Here is a 17,627-nt window from a genome sequence, read left to right as displayed (position 1 = left end):
TTGCCCAAAATTATGCGCAGCATTTTGAACTGCATGGTGGGCACAAGAAATCCCTATTTCTCATAGACTTTGCTGGGAAATCCCAACGCATGCATTTTGGCATTAAAAAGGTGCAGTTGAAAACGCTGCAGAAAAGCATGTAAAAATGCATCGTGACATTTTTTTAAAGATTGGTATCGCTGTGTCCGAGCCGACCAAATTATTTTTATGTTTATTTTTGTTTAATACAAAAGCTGTGTTAGTGGTGAAACGGGTTTTTGTGATTTCTCAGCTATTATTTATTTTTTTACTTGGTCCCACTGTGGGACATGAATATTTTTCACTTTAATCACTGATCTCGTGCGGCTGTATTTGTGTACAGCAGCACGACATCTCCCAGTGATTTACTGACAGCCCGCAAGACCCTGCTTATAGCTGGCTCTTACAGGCCACAGTACCCAGGGCTCATCAGATAACCCTAGGGTACCGTGTAAATCAGGGGTGGGGAACCTCTGGCCCACGGGCCGTATACGGCCCGCCATGCCCTTTTATGCGGCCCCCGGGCAGATTCCCGGGGGCGGCAGCGCTCGAGCCGCCACTGCCATCTTGTGGGCCGCCGGCCCTTTAACTCCACACATGTGCTGCTGTGCTTACCAATGCGTTCTCCCGCTGGCTAGTGCCAGCGAGAGAGGAATTTGTGGGCGGGTTTAGTGCTCTGCGCTGCTCGCCCCCCGGCCCTCTGAGCTGCGTGCCCGCCCCCCCCGGACCTCTGAGCTGCGTGCCCGCCCCCCCCCAGGCCCTCTGAGCTCCGTGCCCGCCCTCCCCCCCCCGGCCCTCTGGGCTCCGTGCCCGCCCCCCGGCCCTCTGGGCTGTGTGCCCGCCCCCTAGCCCTTAGAGCTGCGTGTCCGGTACCTGCTCTCCGGTGCAGTAAGTCCGGCGCTGCTGTGTGTTCAGCGCCAGCCCTCTGCTGCTGTGTGCCTGTGTATATTTGTTATGTCCAGTGTTTTGTGGCCCCCCTCCCCTCAGTGCTGTGTGCCCCCCAATGCTGTGTATCACCCCAGGTTAGTGTGTCCCTCCTACCCCCCACTGATGTCAGGGCTCCGCAAGTGGTGCCTGCGCCCCCAGCCCCTCTTGCGTGGTGGATGCGCCCCCAGCCCCTCCTGTGATGTGCATGTCCTCAGCGTCTCCTGTGACTTATACATCACAGGAGGGGCTGGGGGGCATATACATCACAGGAGGGGCTGGGGGGCATATACATCACAGGAGGGGCTGGGGGGCATATACATCACAGGAGGGGCTGGGGGGCATATACATCACAGGAGGGGCTGGGGGGCATATACATCACAGGAGGGGCTGGGGGGCATATACATCACAGGAGGGGCTGGGGGGCATATACATCACAGGAGGGGCTGGGGGGCATATACATCACAGGAGGGGCTGGGGGGCATATACATCACAGGAGGGGCTGGGGGGCATATACATCACAGGAGGGGCTGGGGGGCATATACATCACAGGAGGGGCTGGGGGGCATATACATCACAGGAGGGGCTGGGGGGCATATACATCACAGGAGGGGCTGGGGGGCATATACATCACAGGAGGGGCTGGGGGGCATATACATCACAGGAGGGGCTGGGGGGCATATACATCACAGGAGGGGCTGGGGGGCATATACATCACAGGAGGGGCTGGGGGGCATATACATCACAGGAGGGGCTGGGGGGCATATACATCACAGGAGGGGCTGGGGGGCATATACATCACAGGAGGGGCTGGGGGGCATATACATCACAGGAGGGGCTGGGGGGCATATACATCACAGGAGGGGCTGGGGGGCATATACATCACAGGAGGGGCTGGGGGGCATATACAGCACAGGAGGGGCTGGGGGGCATATACATCACAGGAGGGGCTGGGGGGCATATACATCACAGGAGGGGCTGGGGGGCATATACATCACAGGAGGGGCTGGGGGGCATATACATCACAGGAGGGGCTGGGGGGCATATACATCACAGGAGGGGCTGGGGGGCATATACATCACAGGAGGGGCTGGGGGGCATATACATCACAGGAGGGGCTGGGGGGCATATACATCACAGGAGGGGCTGGGGGGCATATACATCACAGGAGGGGCTGGGGGGCATATACATCACAGGAGGGGCTGGGGGGCATATACATCACAGGAGGGGCTGGGGGGCATATACATCACAGGAGGGGCTGGGGGGCATATACATCACAGGAGGGGCTGGGGGGCATATACATCACAGGAGGGGCTGGGGGGCATATACATTACAGGAGGGGCTGGGGGCATATACATGTTCCCATCCCTTTGTGTGATGTATGTGCCCCCAGTGTCTCCTGTGATGTATATACAGCAGTCCCAGGGTCTCCTATGTGATATATGTACCTCCAGTGTCTCCTGTGATGTATATACAGCGTTTGTTATGTGATGTATATGATTTACCAATCTCATCACAAAGAGATGACTGCGCTCCAGACCCAGACAAAAATGAAAAAAAGTTGTGAGAAGAAACATGATTGGTATCATCAAACATCACAGCCACACCAAAGAGAAGCCGCTCCAGCCACCACAGTAGGGGTAAGTTAATTAATTGTTTGACCAAATATAGCAGGGTCAATTTCACATTGATAATTTTGTGCGGCCCCCGAAGGTTTCCAAATGGCCCTCGGCTGAAAAAAAGGTTCCCCACCCCTGGTGTAAATAATCATTGCGGGGGTCTAAGCCTGCCAAAGGGGATCTTTTAACCCCATTGGATACTGCTGTTGCAATTGACAGCAATATTTAAGAGGTTAATCGATCCTGATAATTTCCAAAACTGGTCGGGGCAGATACCTGTGGGTGTCAGCTGTCACTTGCGGGAGTTTCACTCGTGAGGCAATGGCATTTACCTATATCTCAGTGCCGTTAAAAGTCATTGGTGTATTGGTGGTCGTTAAAGGGTTAAAGTGTAACCATCATTTTAATTGTTATTTTGTAAATCAATAGTACACATGAAAATCAGCAAATTTGGAATATATCTTACCTTAGACATATCTGTTTCTTTTCGCTGTCAGAATTGATCAGAAATTATTCTGGCAATTTTTACTGATGAGATTCTATGATGACGAAAGGAGGGAGGAGCCAGAGACAAAGGGAGGAGCTAGAGGCAGAGTGAGGCGCTAGAGGCAGAGTGAGGCGCTAGAGGCAGAGTGAGGCGCTAGAGGCAGAGTGAGGCGCTAGAGGCAAAACTCTGCTCCCTCCTCTATCTACATAGAATCTCATCAGTAACAGCCACCATCTCCTATCTCAGTAATGAGAAAGTCATCACTGAATGTTACCTCGGAATTGAGAATTTTCATAATGACTGATCAATTTTGGCAGAGAGAAGGAAATATGTCTGATCAGAGAGATATAATAAATATATAATTTTTTTTTATTTACACAAACACATACATACAGTATATTATACACCCATTTTTACTTAATGTGTAACTGTCGATTTAATAATTTCCTAAATCAATGGCACATATGAAATGAAACAGCTTTGTAATATATAAAATAATAATGAAGCCTGCAACATTACACCAGCCCCAGGTATACCGCATGCCTCGTGTGCTTACATACTGGAAAATACTGTTATATAGCCCAATCTATTTACAAGAGAAAAAAAAAACGCTCCCTGTAGAAATGAGTGCAATTCAATAATGTAGGCGCACATCTGAGGAGGCGATTTCCATTCTCCTGTGGCTTCGCTGTAAGCCTGACAGCTGTGCCTGTTCCCTGCAGCCGAGCATTTGTACAGTCTAAACACTCCCCTGTGTACATCTAATTTATTCAATTACCTATACAATTCCTCAATATATGCTGGTGGATCCTACACACTAACAACTAGGGCTGGAAAACAAGGTTGTATTCTGTTAAACAAGTTCAGATATAGTAAGAGATTTTCCATATTCTCCACACAACAACACAGATTGTCCGTGTGTCCTCCTGCACATGGCAGATGCTGAATGGACCTGGTCTCCATTTGGAGCAGTATGAAATTAGAAGCATACAGAGGTAGTGTTCAGGCTTGTGGCTCTCTACAGGTGACCTATTATGGCTTTTTTTGTTTACTCTGATCGCTGGTATAATGCGTTGCCTTGCACCAATCAGGTCCTGAAGAGGTCTCTGGTTAGAGCTATCATTCTGCACAGGAACCCCAGTGATTGCGGGAGTCAGGGTGGGAGGTTGTGATCCTCTTCTGACCACAGACTGTAGTATAACGTCGGGGCTGCACTAAGGCCAGCAGGCACTGCCGTTTGTCTACAGTGCGTGGTCATTGTGGACTGACTACTTTTCCAGCAGTAGTGCGCTAAACCAGAAAGTCCATATAATTTAACTCCTCAATAAGTAGGTTAAGCATTTCAGGAATGACCAGTAAAAAGTGTCCATCTACCACCACAAAAGAAAGGAAAGTTTCAGCGTGATATGCCCCAGTATAAAATACTTGGTCTAGGTACCAATACAATAACACTCTCAGTAAGTTGGACGTAGGTCATTAAAAGGAAAAAATATATGTATTAGACACTGGAAGATTCAGATTGTGTTGTAAGTACCTGGTCTCGGCACTGGCTGTGTGGCAGGAGCCTGAGTCTTTCTAGCTGAAGCACCTTCCTAGAAAAAGAAAAATGGTAGAATTGCTTTAGAATATCAGAAGTGTTCAGATCATTCATGGCAAGCAATATACTGACATCTCCATCACACTGAAGGGAAGCCATCAAAGCTATGACCAGCAGGTCCTTTGCACATAAATACCACTTTACTATGGATATATGTATGGAGAAATCTACTACTTCAGTTTCAGCAATTTATTTGGTCATATGGGAACCTTTGGTTGATGCAATTAAAAACAGTATGAAGCTAAAGCCATATTCTTCAATTGTAAAAGCGTACTATACAATGAGGTGTTGGGAAAAGCAGAGTCCGGCTGAAGAGCTCGATCGCACACTGAAAATTTCTATAATGAATGCGAAGGAAGTTTACAAGATTCCAGTCACATTCTGCAAATGTTTCTCCAGATTTTTTTTGCAAGATCCTGCACCCGCTGTACACAAATTACAATTACATTATAAATAATTCTCAGACGTTAAATCCACGAGATCACCGTCAACGGCTATGTATAGCCCCAAAAGAAAACATTTATCCAGGAGAAACAGCAGAACATAGGCCTTCCCCGTGCGGAGAACATTTCCTATTATGAGACATTCTATTGTGAAAAAGAATATAAAAACTGTTACAGGATCTGGACCACTCGAGTGTGTATAAACTGTAGAGAAACGGGCCCCCTGCGAGATATAGGGGTATTAGATACAGTAGACAAAGGACAAGCCACAATATCTACAACAATGTATAGAGACTTATCGCATATCACAAGATACAAGGGGGGTTCATTAAAGATTACCCCTGACCCACTTCTATATATCGCAGGACACTGACACTCCACATGTAATGATATAAGATGCTATAGGTTACTCTGAACTGATGACGGTCTTTCTTTACAGGGTTGGCGTGGTGTGAGGTGTGATAATGGAGCCAGTGGAATACAGAGAAGTCATCAAGGTCCTATACTTCAAAAGGCCGTACACCATGGGAGACGTTCAACCAAACTTCAGTGGAAACGGCTCCAATTCTAGGGCGACCCCATTCCGTTATCGATGAATACACTATCGAGCAAGTAGATTCTGACATTTTAGAAAAATCACAGTTACCATTCACAACCTAGGCCAGAAGATCAAGATTAGTGGGGGGGGGGGGGTCCTTGGGAAAAATAAATCATCCAAGACCACAGTCATATGCATACAGTATTCACTAGCTGGGTTCCCGGCTGCTCACAACTATCCTCTGGCTGCATTATCACACCTCACACCACGTCAGCACCTGTAAAAGAAAGGACGTCATCAGTTCAGTGTTACAAACTGGCAGGTAACCTAAAGAGACTTCTATCATTACACATGTGGAGTGTCAGCATTAAATAGATGTGGGTAAGGGGAAATCTTTAATGAGCAGAAAATGGCAGATTCAGGGCCTAGCAGTGGGATTTGCACCCATGGTGATAATGGGACCCTTGTGACAATGGAAGTGCAGAGGTGGTAGAAACTCGATTACCGGTAATTGAATTCTAATCACCTCTCCCCTCATCAGCCCACCATGGCGCCCCATGGATGTCACCCACATGTAGCATATATTTAGGACATACCCTGTAGGTTGAATAAGTGTATGAGATGGGCATACACCTTTAATGTAAATGTGATAGACAGAAGCATGAAAGTTACTGTTCAGATCATAATTCAATGAAAGCAAGTCTTAAACCAGCCAAGCCTGACTCTAGTGGTCACCGGTATTAATAGCAGCCAGCATCAGACTACACAGCCCAACATGCGTCATGTATTCGGCCTCCAGCCCTGTAACAAAGTGTGCAGCGTGGAAGGGAGGCCATGCAGAAACCATTAATACTGCAGCATGTAAGCCCCATACAATGAAGCGAGCACAGGCATAATCACCGCACACTGAACAGATTTATTCCATATATACAATATAACCAGGAAAAGGTTAACAATGGCTGCTTTATATACACAGGAATCCCAGCAGTCTCAGTAATAATCATCCTAAGTGGGGAGCATAGATGCTGCTGCCTCCAGAGCAGGAGCACTGAATGCCAGGCGTCACGTGAGCTTTATTCAGGCTGTGACGTTGAATTCTGCTCTGTCAGTAGACAGCATCTGTCAAAGCCCACATATAAACCACTGCCTCCGAGAGAGGAGGCAGCAGCCGGGGAAGCAGCCTCCATTCTCCACCACATCCCTCCCCCTGCAAGCTCCGTCTTCTGCACAAGCTGCCTAGCAACAAGGAGGTAAATCCTCTACTATTTCATTCAACAGGACTACTATGTGCTTTTGGCATTTTCTTCGGTGCTGCTGAGATCAGTCGGATTTGGCATGGATACAGACGGGTGAACGCTGCAATAGGGACAAAAGGAATGTTCTGTGAGGGCTTTGAATGCGGTGGGAGCTGCCCGGCCATCTCTGTGCGGAGACCACAAGCGCTGGGGAGATTTTCCTCTTGATGGAGGGATACACAGAATGTCCATGACGGATCAGCGGAGAGGGCGAGCGGCTACAGACGGTCAGGAGCGCACAGAAGGGAGAATTCGGAGGCCAGTGCGCATGTTCAATATCATCCCCCTCAGATGATTACGTGCCAAAACTATTCTCAATAGGTGTATTTCAGCACCGGGAACTGGTTCATAAAAACAAAAAAAAAAAAAAAAAAAAAAAAAAAAAGGTATGTTACCGTATTCCTCCTCATTAATTTTATTCGGTATAGCTGTGTGCGGCCTGATTCGGGGGAGGCGATTATCTGCAGAGATGCGTTTTACATACTCACTTGGGAGGATATGAAATGACAAGCCACAAAATAGATTAGTTTGGGAATCTGGGAGAGAAGGGAACATTCTGCAATATTAGAGGAGGTAAAGCCCCTTACAAAGTAGGTCAGATTTAATCCTTATCTAAAGTAATCTTCAGCCTGCACTGGAACGATCCAGCCGAGAAGATCAGAGAATCTATCTGATCACTACATATGCGGATAGATTTACCAGAAATATGGGCACAAATCCATACAAAATATGCGCTGGAGTCAGTAAATGACAATTACTTTCCATTTCAGGGATGTAAATATTGCATGCAGCGCACTGCAGAAATTGCATTAATCCTGAGTGTTACCGGGGTCCAATAAATCATGCAAGTGAAGCCAATAGAGAATGTGCTTACTTTGCCCTGGGCACCGCAAGCTGTAATGAGAGCGGTCCTACATTACACAAATCCTACTGGCTCCGGCCTCAGGAGGGAGATTTTTAGACACAGATTAAACAGGTCACTGCCAGGAGAAAACATTTTTCCAGCATAAAATGCATTAAAGTGAAGGTAAAACAGATGTATGTATATATTATAAGACGCGGGAAAAGCAAGCAATGGCACATTGTATGGCACCGGTCCACATGGCCGCTCTGTGGAGTTACCTAGTGGGAATATTAGCCTAGAATATGTGAAGAATATCTCACACCTGGTTAGATAAGGAGCTCGATATCTAACACCATAAACACAAGAACGCAAGCTCTGGATGAAGTCCATACAGAGCGAAAGAGGGGCGCATAGATAACACCTCCGGGGTGCCAGGCTTTATATTACCAAAATACCATTTTACTTCAGACAATTTATTATATGATGTAGTTTGTCATATCCAAAAATCAAAAAGTACCGTATGTAAATGTAATGTTTCATTATTATTTTTTTATTTCAGTGCTGGTTTTTGTGAGTTTGCCAGTTAAACATGGAGTGGTATAATGCTGATATATTAGGCTCACAGGGTCTTAAATCCCTGCAGAAACTGGACACCTGATATTTAACCCATTGTGACTAACAAAAGCTGAACATCTAAGTCAGGTCCTTGTAAAATGTAGAGCGGAGGACTATCTAGCTCCCGGTGGGTGCACTCGTCCAGGGGCTGCAGACAATAAGTACACAGCGATATATCAAGGTAAAGTAGTTTATAGACTTGTAAGCGGAGTGCAGTTCATTTCAGGCACTAGTTAGCAGAATCCCTGCTCCCAGTCACTACTGTTCTCCATGAAGAGCCCCCAAAGCCAGCCGCCAGGTGCAATGCCTATGACTCTGGCGCCATCTACTGGAGAAATCAAGCCGGTTAATGTATCACGCCAGCATTTTAACACTTGCCGAGTGCAGATAAAAAGGAAGCAGGCCAATATTCATGTATACCAATCTTAACTGAAAATGAGAAGTCACCAATTGTGTGCACAGGGGCTGCTAAGTCATTTAGATGCGAGCAGTGTAATTGGCATTAGAATAAATAGCCCTGCTAATGAACCGTGAAAATGAGCTTTGACAGCGGCATCTTCTCATTGACTTTTTAAACACAATGTCTGTCAGAGAACACATGCTAAGCAGTGTAGTGTGACCAGCGCCAATCACCCTTCCTAAAGTTACCATCTTCCACTACACAGCTGGCAGAACGGAGATTCATAAAAAAAAAAAATACTGCATACAGCAAATCTATCAGACACCCCATCCACAAATGCTATCTGACAGCACGCAATCGACCTCCGGTTAGATCCCATCAGGGTAACGTTTCCTTTCATGTCAACTTGATGGTGATGAGGGTAAACAGCAGGTCGTGAGCATGCACCGGGGAGTGTGCAGAAGCGGTTACATAACCCACTCCACCTTCCTCAAGTGATGGATTCATTCAGACGGGACGAATGCTAACGATCTCTAACCTATAACTTTCTCTTGTCTTTTATGTCTATAGGTTCTCCTCTAGGAAATGGTTAAACAAGTGCTGAAGCAAGCAGCCTGCCACCTTCCAAACACTGCCACAGCGGAGGGAGTGGATTAACCATCGGGGCTCGGAGCAGATGCGGTATAACTGCATCAGGATTTTCACAGCATGCTTCAGTGGAGGAGACGTCACTGCTGCCTTGCCAAGATGACCTGGAATAGCAAGCGCTCGCTCTTTCGGACCCATCTCACTGGGCTTTTGTCACTTGTGTTTTTGTTTGCCATGTTCCTGTTTTTTAGCCATCACAACTCCTTCACCGGCAGAGTCGGAATGAAAGAAAATCCAGTGACTCATGCCATACGTGGATTTAAGGCAACAAAAAGTGAAAACAGCAGCTCCCTAAGGAATATCTGGAAGGAAACTTTGCCCCAAACCCTCAGACCACACACCTCAGTGAACCTAAGTAATGCTGAATCCAGCATCAGGGGGTGACCGGCTTGGAGAATACTCTGAGCACCAATGGAAGTATTTACAATGAAAAGGGTTTGGGGCGCCATAACTTATACCATTACAAATATATCATAAATGAGCCGGAGAAATGCCAAGGGAAAACGCCTTTTCTTATACTGCTGATTGCAGCAGAGCCTCGGCAGATCGAGGCCAGGCAGGCTATAAGACAGACCTGGGGGAACGAGAGCCTGGCACCGGGCATCCACATCGTAAGACTCTTTCTGTTGGGTTTGCACACCAAGATAAATGGGTACATTGAACAGGCCATAGTGGATGAAAGCCGGCAATACCATGACATCATCCAACAAGAATACTTAGATACCTACTATAATCTCACTATTAAGACGCTGATGGGCATGAACTGGGTAGCCACCTACTGCCCACATGTTCCATATGTCATGAAGACAGACAGTGACATGTTTGTGAACACTGAATACTTGATTAATAAACTACTGAAGCCCGACCAACCACCGAGATCCAACTACTTCACAGGGTACCTAATGCGCGGCTATGCCCCCAATCGCAACAAAGACAGCAAATGGTACATGTCACCGGACCTGTACCCCAGTGAGCGCTACCCCGTGTTTTGTTCTGGGACTGGTTATGTGTTTTCTGGAGACTTAGCGGAGAAAGTATTTAAAGTGTCTTTAAGTATTAGGCGGCTACACTTAGAGGATGTGTATGTTGGTATCTGTCTAGCTAAGCTGCGTATTGACCCCATCCCCCCACCCAACGAGTTTGTATTTAATCACTGGAGAGTTTCCTATTCTAGCTGTAAATATAGCCACCTAATTACCTCCCATCAGTTCCAGCCTGGTGAACTGATCAAATACTGGAATCACTTACAACAGAACAAGCACAATGCCTGTGCCAATGCAGCCAAGGAAAAAGCGAGCAGGTATCGGCATCGTAAAATGCACTAACGGGAAAAAATAAATGGACCTAAAAAAAAATCATGAACGATGTGTAATTTACAGAGACGAAAGCATGTGCAGTGGTAAATGTATCCGAGCTGTAAATGGGATGAGAAATTATTTTTTTATTTAAAAAAAAACATAAAACTATATGAGGAAGATAATAATGAAACCTCACATTAATAAAAATGTTGTGTGTTTAATCGGTGCAATAAGACGCATGCACACGTCAGTGGTACAGCTGCTACTTTATGTGCCAAGAAACCCCAACTGGCCAGATCCCCCACACACGAACACTGCACTCTGGTAGGACAGGTCGCTTCTGCAGGTGCCTTTACTGACAGATTCTCATACCTGAACAACGGGCAGTCTACATGAGGCTAGTATTGTTTACACATCCTAGAAACCAAAAATGTCACCCATCTCTGCATGGCATCCAGCTCGTACAGACGTACATGCCCCATGTGTGCGGTCAGTGTCACGGCACAAGGATTCCAGTGGAGGGCACATGACCACAACCACATTATACTACACAATGCTGACATCATTATACTGCAAAACTAGTTCAGTGAATAAAGTGTTAACGGAGACCCTCGGCTGAGCCATCCTTTATTGTTTCTTTTATACTCTTCGCTAATCTGTGGTTATGTGTATATGTTACGTATTTTGCATCGGATTGTTGGCAGGAAAAGTGGTGTGCAAAATACAGGATTGTTTGTGTTTTTATTTTCCCATTTCAATGGATGAAAAACTTTGTAAAAACTGCTAAAATGATTGACCTGCTGCAGATTTGTAGAGACGGTTTGGTGGGTCAAATATGCAAGGAAAAAAACAAAACGGAATTTCAGAAATCTCACTTTGCTGGTACCGGAAAACCCTGCAGCATGTGAACTAGCCTCCGTAGCCACGGGCACATAACCAATTTGTGGCAATTACCATTTTCTATGAGAATATTGTGACGTGTCATTTGATGTAGAACAGGTAGAAACCCTGATGAATGAATTAGCAGATGTAAGGCTTACACAGGCTCCATAGGGCTGTTTACATAAAAGCAAAACGTGGCAGTCATTGAATATGCAAAATAATCTATAGAGACTGATGAAAAGGCTCCGACATGGGACCGTCCACATCAGGATGGAAGAGCAGGATTTTTACAGGGGTTTCACTCTTCTCTTTTTGCAAAAGTACACTGGTATTAAGCCGTGGGTTCGGAGGCAGACATGACAACACTTCTATGTGGGCAGTTTTTGTGACATTTCCTCACTTTTGGTCCACAGTTTCTTAAAGTGTAACATGCTCTACATATGCCTTTTAAGGCATTTTTTCATTGGCTGCTCTACCACCATAAAAAAAAAAAAAAAAAAAAAAAAAAAGTCACCTATAAAAATTTAAATGAAATTCATGGCTTTTCTCTTTATAAAATAAAATAAAAAAAAAAACAACCACCACAACACAATACTATTAAAAAGGGGGCTTTACAAAATGATCTGAATGCAGGTGGACCCCGCTCCCGAGGACTCTGGGCACCGGCAATCCTACCACTGAGCACTTTATCTCCTTCACGCCTAAGGGCCCCTTTACACACTGCAACATCGCTGTAACGTCCCCGGTGTTGTGACGCAATAGCGACCTCCCCAGCGACATTGCAGTGTGTGACACGCATCAGCGACCTGGCCCCTGCTGTGAAGTCGCTGATCGCTACAAATCTTTCAGGACCAGTTTTTGGTCCGTTGTTTCCCGCTGTGCAGCATGCATCGGTGTGTTTGACACAGTTACAACGACTTAGTTAGCAACTTCCCTTTCAAATAGCTGCTTTGACACGTCCCCAATGACCAGCTAGGTCTTCCGCAGGTCCGCATCGCTGCTGCGTCGTTGGCCAGGTCTGCCTGTTTGACAGCTCACCAGCGACTCACCAGAGACTTTGCAGCGATCCCGGCCAGGTTGTGATCGCTGGTGGGATCGCTAGAAAGTCTCAGTGTGTAAAGGGGCCTTAGGAAGTTCTGGCATATTCAGTATCTCATTTCAAGGTATTCTGATCACTGGGGGATGGAGGGATTAAACTCATCTCCACATATCATGGAGAGTGACCAAAAAGTGGGGAAAACGGAGCCAAAAGGTCCGCACAGGGGGGAGCCGGCTACACACGGCGCACAGGGGGGAGCCGGCTACACACGGCGCACAGGGGGGAGCCGGCTACACACGGCGCACAGGGGGGAGCCGGCTACACACGGCGCACAGGGGGGAGCCGGCTACACACGGCGCACAGGGGGGAGCCGGCTACACACGGCGCACAGGGGGGAGCCGGCTACACACGGCGCACAGGGGGGAGCCGGCTACACACGGCGCACAGGGGGGAGCCGGCTACACACGGCGCACAGGGGGGAGCCGGCTACACACGGCGCACAGGGGGGAGCCGGCTACACACGGCGCACAGGGGGGAGCCGGCTACACACGGCGCACAGGGGGGAGCCGGCTACACACAGCGCACAGGGGGGAGCCGGCTACACACAGCGCACAGGGGGGAGCCGGCTACACACAGCGCACAGGGGGGAGCCGGCTACACACAGCGCACAGGGGGGAGCCGGCTACACACAGCGCACAGGGGGGAGCCGGCTACACACAGCGCACAGGGGGGGGGGGAGCCGGCTACACACAGCGCACAGGGGGGAGCCGGCTACACACAGCGCACAGGGGGGAGCCGGCTACACACAGCGCACAGGGGGGAGCCGGCTACACACAGCGCACAGGGGGGAGCCGGCTACACACAGCGCACAGGGGGGAGCCGGCTACACACAGCGCACAGGGGGGAGCCGGCTACACACAGCGCACAGGGGGGAGCCGGCTACACACAGCGCACAGGGGGGAGCCGGCTACACACAGCGCACAGGGGGGAGCCGGCTACACACAGCGCACAGGGGGGAGCCGGCTACACACAGCGCACAGGGGGGAGCCGGCTACACACAGCGCACAGGGGGGAGCCGGCTACACACAGCGCACAGGGGGGAGCCGGCTACACACAGCGCACAGGGGGGAGCCGGCTACACACAGCGCACAGGGGGGAGCCGGCTACACACAGCGCACAGGGGGGAGCCGGCTACACACAGCGCACAGGGGGGAGCCGGCTACACACAGCGCACAGGGGGGAGCCGGCTACACACAGCGCACAGGGGGGAGCCGGCTACACACAGCGCACAGGGGGGAGCCGGCTACACACAGCGCACAGGGGGGAGCCGGCTACACACAGCGCACAGGGGGGAGCCGGCTACACACAGCGCACAGGGGGGAGCCGGCTACACACAGCGCACAGGGGGGAGCCGGCTACACACAGCGCACAGGGGGGAGCCGGCTACACACAGCGCACAGGGGGGAGCCGGCTACACACAGCGCACAGGGGGGAGCCGGCTACACACAGCGCACAGGGGGGAGCCGGCTACACACAGCGCACAGGGGGGGAGCCGGCTACACACAGCGCACAGGGGGGGAGCCGGCTACACACAGCGCACAGGGGGGAGCCGGCTACACACAGCGCACAGGGGGGAGCCGGCTACACACAGCGCACAGGGGGGAGCCGGCTACACACAGCGCACAGGGGGGAGCCGGCTACACACAGCGCACAGGGGGGAGCCGGCTACACACAGCGCACAGGGGGGAGCCGGCTACACACAGCGCACAGGGGGGAGCCGGCTACACACAGCGCACAGGGGGGAGCCGGCTACACACAGCGCACAGGGGGGAGCCGGCTACACACAGCGCACAGGGGGGAGCCGGCTACACACAGCGCACAGGGGGGAGCCGGCTACACACAGCGCACAGGGGGGAGCCGGCTACACACAGCGCACAGGGGGGAGCCGGCTACACACAGCGCACAGGGGGGAGCCGGCTACACACAGCGCACAGGGGGGAGCCGGCTACACACAGCGCACAGGGGGGAGCCGGCTACACACAGCGCACAGGGGGGAGCCGGCTACACACAGCGCACAGGGGGGAGCCGGCTACACACAGCGCACAGGGGGGAGCCGGCTACACACAGCGCACAGGGGGGAGCCGGCTACACACAGCGCACAGGGGGGGAGCCGGCTACACACAGCGCACAGGGGGGGAGCCGGCTACACACAGCGCACAGGGGGGGAGCCGGCTACACACAGCGCACAGGGGGGAGCCGGCTACACACAGCGCACAGAGGAGCCGGCTCGTATCATGCTAGCTGATTTAAGGAGCATTGCTGTTTCTCTACAGAGTTTTCTAGACCACCAAGAATAATACCCCCCAGAAACAAAAAGCTAAATCGAGCACACTTCCACTGGATTAGAGGAGCGTGCATTACGCTTTGAAGAGCATTGATCCAGGTGCTTTGGCAGTGTTCCCAGTAAGCTTCCAGTTCAGCTTGTGTGTGTTTGACCTGAGATTCCTGTATAATTAACAGGTCATATTTAAGGTTGCAGCGTCTATGCAATATGGGCATTGTATATACAAATGTATCTGCATAAGCTGGAGAGGACGTCATTAAAGTGATTTTCCAGCTCTGCAGCTTATTTTTTCCATGTACCCATGTTGTGTGTCTATAGCAGTCTGCTAGTTACCAGCAGAAATATTTCATACCATACACACTGATCCTACATTACAATGTACTAGTAATCTAAACTAGTCCGTTCTCGTTCTCTGCTATTACCAACACCGCAGGCTGATATGGCAACATAATCTCCCAATGAGGCTAGTACAGAGGGTGACCGGCAGGGAGCGACAAAGGATTGCTGCGTGGATAAAGGGCTCGCTCACATTACAGACTCCCTGAATCTGACCAGGCAAATGTGTACACATGCAATAAAATAAAGAGAAGCCTTGCTGCTATGACAGAATACAAGGGCAGCTTACAATTATTTTCTGTTGATCAGAAAAGACATTAAAAAAAAAAAGAAAAACAAAAAAGATAAAAGCTAAAATCAAGAAAGTTCTAGGTATCCACAAAATAGAAAAATCGAAAAAACTAACATCTGACAAAGACAAGCCCGATTAAGTTGCACTGAGGCCGGAGGTTTCAGTGCACACTATTTTGTTTATTAAAAATGTTTTAAAGGAGTCAAACAAACATTTAAATCCAGTTACCTAGTATCTGTCTAAGCACAACATGTGTAATGCAGGCAAAATGTCTATGCTGCATTATTAAAGGATTAATACATAAAACATAATACAGTGCAACCTTGGATTACGAGCATAACTGGTTCACTCAGTCTGCTCTTAAACCAAGTTACTCTTATATCAAAGCAAATTTTCCCATAGGAAATAATTGAGACGCAGACAATTTGTTCCACAACCCAAAAAATATTAACTGTATTTATACAAACTTATTACAGTAATACAAAATAATGTACTGTAATCATAAAATTATTACAGTACACTAATACAAGATAATGTACAGTGCAGTAAAAGACAAAACAAATTAAAGGGAACCTGTCATCAGAAATTTCGCCCAAAAGCTAAAAGATTCCCCCCTCTGCAGCTCCTGGGCTGCATTCTAGGAAGGTCCATGTTATTATTGTGCCCCATGTGAGACCAAAATAAAGCCTTTATAAAGTGCTACCTTTTTGTATGCAGCTTCTGTAAATGGGACACGGGGGAGGGCTTTCTGCCGTCCGTTATTCTGCCTCCTGGTCCTGTATGCCGCCCCCATCGCTCCTTTCCATAGCTGATGCACTGCCCACTGCTCCAGCCATCCCCGCGCATGCCCAGTGCCAGTCTCACGGGACTGAGCAGTGTGACCGCTGGTGACGTGTGCGCAGGCAAGTGATTATGGACGGGACTGTGACTGTTATCAGCAAGTACCCGCCCATAATCTCGTGAGCGCGCAAACCTCTCCAGCGGTCACACTGAGCTCAGTGTAGATACTAGACTGTATGGGCTGCTTCCAGGGATGACGTCCCTTTTGTCACGTGATAGTATTTTGAACACGCCCCTATCACGTGACAAAGGAATGCTCCTCCCTGCTGTATAAAGCCACAACTGGACTGAAACAATGGTACTACACTCTGCTACAAACAGACACACACAACTCTGCTACAAACAGACAAACACACACAACTCTGCTACAGACAAACACACACAACTCTGCTACATACAGACAAACACATACAACTCTGCTACATACACATACAACTCTGCGACATACAGACAAACACATACAACTCTGCTACATACAGACAAACACACACAACTCTGCTACATACAGACAAACACATACTACTCTGCTACATACAGACAAACACATACAACTCTGCTACATACAAACACACACAACTCTGCTACATACAAACACACACAACTCTGCTACATACAGACAAACACACACAACTCTGCTACATACAGACAAACACATACAACTCTGCTACATACAGACAAACACATACAACTCTGCTACATACAGACAAACACATACAACTCTGCTGCTCTGTGGGGCCTGCACCCGCGGCTCGGCGGGTACAGCACCCACGGCATCGGCGGGGTGGGGGACTGGCAGGGCATACATCTGGGGGGTTAGAAGCAGCTCACCGGGGCCCATAATGGGGAGGCGGGGAGGGCATTTACCCGATTAGGTCACGGTGGAGAGGGGGCCCACACAGCGCCGGACAGAAGCTCGCCTCCATCTGTGGGACTGAGAAGGCGGTAGCTCCGCCCACAGATGAAATTCAAAACAGGATGTCTGCGCGCCTTAAAGTGACGGTGCCGCAGATTGCTGCCGAGGACTGCGGTCCCCGGAACTCGGCCGGGGGCAGCAGAACTATAAAGGCGAGTGGGCCCCGGCCAAGGGACAGGAGAACTGACGAGGCCGAGTGGGCCCCCCCGGCTCTCCAGGGCCCCGGCATTTGCCCATAGACAGGTAGGAGCCCTG

General features: G+C 49.2%; 2 protein-coding genes across 2 annotated transcripts in view; one reads left to right on the top strand and one right to left on the bottom strand.

The window, feature by feature from the left end:
- Positions 1-17,627, bottom strand: part of CDC73 (cell division cycle 73) — a 208,475-nt gene that overhangs the window by 40,608 nt on the left and 150,240 nt on the right. Inside the window, exon 11 of the mRNA XM_075322108.1 lies at positions 4,583-4,640. Within this exon, the coding sequence (XP_075178223.1) occupies positions 4,583-4,640 (58 nt within the window). The remainder of the gene's footprint in view (positions 1-4,582; positions 4,641-17,627) is intronic.
- B3GALT2 (beta-1,3-galactosyltransferase 2) lies at positions 6,750-11,334 on the top strand. The gene is given in 2 exon segments (XM_075322029.1): positions 6,750-9,798; positions 9,801-11,334. Coding segments are annotated over 2 exon segments (1,263 nt in total). The 5' UTR covers positions 6,750-9,488; the 3' UTR covers positions 10,754-11,334.

The sequence above is a fragment of the Anomaloglossus baeobatrachus genome, chromosome 8, assembly GCF_048569485.1.
Source record: "Anomaloglossus baeobatrachus isolate aAnoBae1 chromosome 8, aAnoBae1.hap1, whole genome shotgun sequence".
In the NCBI taxonomy this organism is placed as follows: Eukaryota; Metazoa; Chordata; class Amphibia; order Anura; family Aromobatidae; genus Anomaloglossus; species Anomaloglossus baeobatrachus.
The sequence above is the reverse complement of the archived record's forward strand: the minus strand, read 5'-3'. Positions and strand labels throughout refer to the sequence as shown.